The sequence below is a fragment of the Entamoeba nuttalli genome (assembly GCF_000257125.1).
Source record: "Entamoeba nuttalli P19 unplaced genomic scaffold asmbl_2423, whole genome shotgun sequence".
In the NCBI taxonomy this organism is placed as follows: Eukaryota; Evosea; order Mastigamoebida; family Endamoebidae; genus Entamoeba; species Entamoeba nuttalli.
This window is the reverse complement of record NW_008575311.1, coordinates 1-6926: the sequence shown is the minus strand read 5'-3', so window position 1 is coordinate 6926 and position 6926 is coordinate 1. Positions and strand designations below refer to the sequence as shown.

The 6926-nt window shown below is 26.4% G+C and overlaps 4 protein-coding genes across 4 annotated transcripts; 1 reads left to right on the top strand and 3 right to left on the bottom strand.

Annotated features, from left to right (window-relative positions):
* Nucleotides 1–111: 111 nt before the first annotated feature.
* On the bottom strand, nt 112–829 carry ENU1_024040 (hypothetical protein; the record flags this gene model as incomplete). Its single annotated transcript, XM_008857095.1, has 2 exons — nt 112–678; nt 728–829. The coding sequence occupies 2 exons, from the start codon at nt 827–829 to the stop codon at nt 112–114; spliced, it is 669 nt and encodes a 222-aa protein (XP_008855317.1).
* A 125-nt stretch (nt 830–954) lies between these two features.
* Nucleotides 955–2723, top strand: ENU1_024030 (Ras GTPase-activating protein, putative; the record flags this gene model as incomplete). Its single annotated transcript, XM_008857094.1, has 2 exons — nt 955–1168; nt 1219–2723. The coding sequence occupies 2 exons, from the start codon at nt 955–957 to the stop codon at nt 2721–2723; spliced, it is 1719 nt and encodes a 572-aa protein (XP_008855316.1).
* Nucleotides 2724–2810: 87 nt separating this feature from the next.
* On the bottom strand, nt 2811–4694 carry ENU1_024020 (papain family cysteine protease domain containing protein; the record flags this gene model as incomplete). The annotated part of the gene is made up of 1 exon (XM_008857093.1): nt 2811–4694. The coding sequence occupies one exon, from the start codon at nt 4692–4694 to the stop codon at nt 2811–2813; it is 1884 nt and encodes a 627-aa protein (XP_008855315.1).
* Nucleotides 4695–4856: 162 nt separating this feature from the next.
* On the bottom strand, nt 4857–6137 carry ENU1_024010 (hypothetical protein; the record flags this gene model as incomplete). Its single annotated transcript, XM_008857092.1, has 1 exon — nt 4857–6137. The coding sequence occupies one exon, from the start codon at nt 6135–6137 to the stop codon at nt 4857–4859; it is 1281 nt and encodes a 426-aa protein (XP_008855314.1).
* Nucleotides 6138–6926: the final 789 nt, after the last annotated feature.

The window sequence follows — 6926 nt, the reverse complement described above, 5'->3', positions numbered from 1 at the left end:
GTGCATCTCGCTTCTTTTAGGGACTATTGGACCATAATTAATACAAAACAATATAAAAAAAGTCATTAATAGACAATTGTAAAATAACTTATTATGAGAATCAAAATAATATTATAATATCTCGGTTGATTGGTTGACAGTATTATTTTCTGGTGTTATTTCTTGTTTCTTTACTGGAAGTGGTGGAAGAGGTTTCTGATTATTACTTGTTGAAGAATTGGATTGTTGTTGAATTATAAATGTTTTTGGTTTAAATTCAGTAGAATGTGCTGGAAGAACATAACTTTCTGGAATTTGATAACTTGGATATTGTTCTTTTCCTAATAATTTATTAATTGAATTAGTTCCTTCACAAACAACATCAGCCATAAATGATTGAAATTTATTGGCAAATTCCTCAACTGTAACACCTAATTCTTTTGCTTTAATACTCATTTGTTCTTTTTTGGATAATTGAGGCTGAGACTTATCCTCAGAAATTGGTTGATCAGATTTTACTATTTTTTGTTCATTGAAACTTGTTGATTTAAATAGAGATGGATTACTTTCTCTGAAAGAGTCATATTGTTCTACTTTAATTTGCGACCCATCAACTAAAGTATTTGTTAAATACATAATGTTTGAAGTTTCTTCTTCACTTCTCATTTCAACAACAAAATAATTAAATTGTTGTGTTTCCTAAAGTGTCAATATTAAAGGAGATAAGATTGAATAAATAAATACAAACAAATTTTTGAATACTAAGAACAACCCCACAATAAGTTAAGATTGTATTTAGTGATGACCCTTGAACAGTTTTGAGATTATCAATAATAACAACTTTTGTCATTTTTGTTTGTTTTATAAAGTATTTGTAATATTTTCTGAGATCTTTTTGTTTTGTAAGTTTTTCTATAAATACAAGAGAGAAAAAAAAATAGATCTTAAAAAAAGAGATTTTACATTTTAATTGACATGAGTAGTCATTCAAATACCAATCCATATTTTAAAACATCAATATTTTGGAAGCTCTGTTGTGTTTATGATCACATTGTTGTTCATACATTAATTAGATATTGTTCTACTACTACGAATGAATTTTGGGATGCCTTAAGAGATATATTAGATGCATCAGGAATATTATATAGCGTTTTAGCTGATGAATTACAAGAAGAAGTTATAAACACAAGTTTGTTAATTAGAAATAAGAAAAAAATAGAAAAGAGTTCATGATTATAGAAGAGGTTCATACATTATTTAGAGTTAATAGTGGACCAACATCATTATTATCTGCTGTTTTAAGAAAAGAATTAACACCATTAATGGAAAAGTATATTAATCCAATTATTCATTCATGTAATTCAACTGAAATTCATATAGATTCAACAGATGAAACAATTAAAAGTAAATCTATTGAAACAATAAATAAATATATTGATATTCATACAACTCGTTTCTTACAAATGGCATCAGAATTTCCAGAAAATTTAAAATCAATATTTGGAATTATTAAAGAAGTTGTAGAAGAAAATTTTCAAGAAGAAGGTGTTTCACAACAAATTTTATCAGCATTATTTTTCCATAAAATTATTACACCTGCAATTGTTACACCATCTAAATTTTGTAGTGCTATTTCAATTCCTACTGATAAAGGTAAATCTGTTTTAGTATTACTTTCAAAAATATATCAAACATTTGTTAATCAATGTGATGAGCCATTCCCTAAAACAATGGATTTGAATGTATTTAATAGTACTATTGTCAATTCATATCCAAAAATTAATGAAATGGTTAATATTCTTAGTAGTAATTCTACATTACCTGAATATCATTTTAATAAGGTTGTATCATCTCAATTACTTTTAAGAAAAGTACCACCAATTTTAAGTACATTAGAAACAATGAAACCAGCTGCTATGGTTACTATTATACAACCATTTATTGATATTGGATTTAAAAATTTAGCAGAGAATTTATTAGCATTAACAAGTATTAATATTTATCAAAAAGAACTTGCAAAATTAGATTTAAAGAAACCAAAAGATGTTGGTATTTTCTTTGATGAAACTGAAGAAGCATGTTATAATTCTGTTATTACTGGATATGAAGATACCATTAATTTTTATCAAAAAAGAATTAATACATTAACAGAAGAAATCTTTAAATTAAACCAAATTATAGAAAAATTTGATGCACCATCATCACCACGATCATTCACTATATGTTGTGATAGATCACCATGTTCTTCCCAACCACAACAACCAATTTGTTCACCAAAGAGATCTAAAACACCATCATGTGAAGAACAAGGACAAACAACAATACAAAAAATTCAAGAATTACATTTACCAAGTGAACTTAATGATGAATTAAGAAATAGATTTATCACACTTACTTCTAAAGAGAATCAAATTGTTGAATTTGTTAACAAAACAGAAAGTGTTTCTGTTTTATCTAAAAGTGATAAGTTTATAACAGTTTATGTTAAAGCTACTAAAACTAAATTAAAAGATGAATGTCCTAAAATTGCACAAAAAGATAAAGACAAAGAAAAAAAAGATAAAGATAAGAAAGATAAGGATAAAGCAGTTGCTAAATTAAAGAAATCATGTTTAGAACAATTAAAAGAAGCACATGAAAATCGTAATTCATTACTTCAACATATTGATGATCCTAAATTAATGCAAAGAATTTTTGCATTAGTGAATATTCTTGATGATATTATTTACGTATTAAATAATTAAATATTCATTAAGTTCATTACGTTTGTTCAAAGAATAACTAATCTTTTTAAAATAAACTAACTAATTTACTAACAAAACGAGAATGAATTAATTTGAATTTAATAAATTACCAAATGGTCCATCAAATTGAGGATATTCATAATTAACAGTAGAGTTTTTAATCCATTGATAATCTATATTATCTTCATTTCCTTTTAAATATGATTTTTTATCCCATTCAATATCCATATATGAAAATGCATATGATTCATATCCCCATGCTTTATAATCACTTACTAAAAATCTAATTGTACTATATGGTTGGAAATAATATCCACAATGAATACTATTTTGTACATCTTCATCTGCCATTGGTTTAAATACTTTTTCTAACATATTAAGAGTTGTCATATTTGTTTTTATTTCTTCTACACTATCAATTGTATTATTATCTTCATTTAATTTTATTTTAGCAATATAAAATATTCTTTGTGTATCTGATAATTTAGGAATATCATTCTTTAAATTTAATGATGTTGTTTCATCTTCTTCATTATCACTTTGAATTCCTACAAGTGAATAAATATATTCATTTGCATCTCTATGTGAACATGGTTCAAATCCTAATAATGACATCTTTAAAACATCACTTGTTTCATTACTTGTTATTCTACATTGTAATTTAGTTCCTCCAAGAAGTGTTTTCTTTTCAATACCAACATGTCTAATTCTTCCAAATCCACATTCTTTATATGTTTTCTTTTCTTTTAAACATTCTATATCAACAGGTCCCCAATTTTTAACTGATTGAGTTAATGGACAAATAATTGCTTCATTAGCTTCTGAAATATTTTGCATCCAATACGCCATTGAATGACCTGCATTTCCCCATGAATTTTTAATTATAAATCCTCCTTTAACACTATTATATTCTTTATTTCCAAATTCATCTCTATTATTACTATTTTCTTGAATTTCTATATACTTTGTATTTTCTCTATCAACTCGGAATTCATCATTCCATCCTACAATAATCATAGCATGTCCTCCACTTCCCATAACTTCTCCATGTAAATCAAATATTCCATCATTACTATATGCTGCCATTCCTACTCTACTACAACATGTTTTTGCTTTAGAATCATCTCTAATATATTCTCCTGATGCAGCTGCATAACATGGAAATTCACATTCAGTACATACTTTTTCTTTATATTGTGGATTTTGTTCATTACATTCAAAATAATAAGCTTTTTGAACAGTAGCTAATCCATATGATATTGGTGATTTATGTTCATACATTGTTTGTTTAATTTCATTTACTGAATACATAGTTTTAATATTTTTAATTGTAAAATTTAATGGATTTGTAGCCATAATTTTTGGTAATTCTTCATCATTACAATGAAACTCTCCTTCTCCTCTTTCTGGATAATAATTACATACTGAAGTAGGTAATATGATATTCTTAGCATAATCTCCTAAATAATAAATAAATTCAACACTTCCATCACTTGTTTGATTAATTCCCATTCCCCCATAATTACAAATTGGTATTTCTTTATGTTTTTGACAATATTCAAAAATTAATTTACCATATGCTTGTTCAGAAAATTGAACATACTCTGTTGAGTTAAGAAGATTATGTCGAAGACCATAAGCTCTATATGAACTTTCTAAATATCCTATTGTTGAAAAAATCCAACAACTACCTCTTGATTGTTGATTCTTTGGAATAACTGATGCATTTTGAGGAATAAGATATTGTGATGGTAATTTTTCTTCATAATTATCAATAATTTTTGTTGTAAACCCTTCAAGTCTTGTAGATAAAAACATACAACATGTTAATACAATTCCAAATAAAACAAATGTTATCATTGATAATATCATCCAAAGAGTACAAAATGTTTCTTTTGTATTGTGTTTCTTTTTAGGTGAATATCCTTCATCTGGATTAAGTAATGGTGTTACTCCAATATCTTTGTCCATATTATCAATTGAATTTAATCCTTCTTTTTTTAAGTTCTTTTTTAGAATAATTCAGAATCATCTTTTTTAACTATTTAAATTTATTATCTTAAAATAATTTATTAAATTATTTCTTTCTTTTCTTTTAAGCTGTACCTTTTCTTCTTTATCTGATTTGATTCTTTACCAAAGAACAAGAAATGTATTATCTCCACATGCATGGTATGTCTTAAATAAAAACCCTTCTGTTGATTCTTTACAAAATACCCTACATTCATATTTACCTATTTTCAGACTTGAAACATCTATCATTATTTCATTCTCTTTTGTTATCTCACTTGCTAATAAATAATCATTATTAGATACTGATGTTAGTGCACTCTTATAAACACCAACCCAATATGCTTTGTCCATTCCTTGAACACTAACTCTAATCAATCTTTTCTTCTTTTCTTTTCCAACAGCTACACTAACTCCAACTTCCTTTCCAACTGTAACATAACACGTTTCTGCTGCATTATATACTTCAGTTTTTGTATTATCAAGAAAAACTCTAACACAATACTTCCCTCTCTTTAATCCCTCAAACCTAATAAATGCACTTTGTTTACCATTGCAATAAGCACTATTAATATAATTTTTCATATTCATTTCAAATCTATCATAAATACCAATCCAACTATTTTCTTGAAGATAACTAGGTGGAATATAATAACTTACATCAACTTCATTAGTTCTTGATTTACAATTTAAAATAATTCTCTTTTCTATATCTCTTTCTTCATCAAAACTTTTTCTTGTAGACTCATCAATTGTTTTCTTATTACTTTGTTGTGTTGTTGTTTGGATATCTAGGTGTTCATCTTTTTCATTTATATTAGATATTCCATTAGATGCACTTTGTGATGATTCAATAGACTCATTATCTTTTGTTTTATGATTTGTTGGACTGTTTTCTTCACTTTCAACTATTTTAACTAATTGATTATCATTGGCATTTAGTTTCTCAGTAGACTTTTCTGACTTATCTTTTGCAGACTGATCAAAACCATCAATTTTATTATCATCATCTTGATTGACTAGTTGTTGGTTCTTTTTATCAATAAGAATATTTTCTAATCTTTCATTTTTCTTATTGCCATTAAATGCCTTATTTGTTGTTTCATTTATCTTTGATAATAAAAGAGGAGTTTCTTTTTCAGTTGGATGAACAATAACTTCATTTACTTCTCCTGTTGCATATCCTTTTGCCACATATGTATCTGTCTTTGTGTCTAAGGTTTCTTTCTTTGGACTTGTTTCAGATTGTGAATTTTCTGGACTTTCTAATTCCATTAAATCATCTGTTGTTCGTACCATATTATAATTATTATTCTTCCATGTTTCTTCAATAACTTTTAACTCAAGACACGGAAATGAGGATTGAAGAAATTTTAATTTTTCATTATACCGATGAACTTCCATTATAGATGTTTAATGATTATCCAGTGTTAAAGGTTCGTTTTTATCTTCACTTCTCACTAATCAATTTCTTTAGTAGATTGATCACTTTTCATTTTGACAAGAACTTGACTTTTTCAAGAGTGTCTGATATTTTTTAAATTTTATATGGGATATAATCATTATTTCTACAAGAAAAGACAGGAGTTAAAAAGTAAATTCTCATAAGAAAGAAAAACTAATAAGAAATGAGCTCATTTCTAAAGTCATTCAATGAAGTTGCCATTGTTTATCCATCACATAACAAACGCTCAAAAGACTTTTCTAAAGCTCTATCTATTATTCTTGATGCTGATATTTATAAAGTTTTGTAAATAGTTTTTTTGGTAAATTCTTATACAAAAATTCTTAATGTGTAGATTTCAATTTATAATCCTGTTCATTCAAAAAATAAAGTTCGTTCAATATTTCATAACCATTTGATAAGAAAGACTAGATCATTCAGAAAAAGACTTGAAACAATCACAACATGCTCTGTTGATATTGATCGTTATCGTGCCATTATTGTCATTTGTTCTGTTGAAGGAAATCATTTATCAACAGAATGTTTATCATTTTTAAATTCGTTTTATCTATTATTTGCATCATCACCAGCAAAACTACTTGTTGTGGGTTTAGGCTCTTATCAGAAAAAATACTCAAAGGATATATCCCGAGTAAAATCCCAATTTGTTGAAGATCATGTGTATGTTGATATTCCAATTTATATTCTTAATTCTTCGTTTGTTATCTTTATTTACTCCCATTCAAATA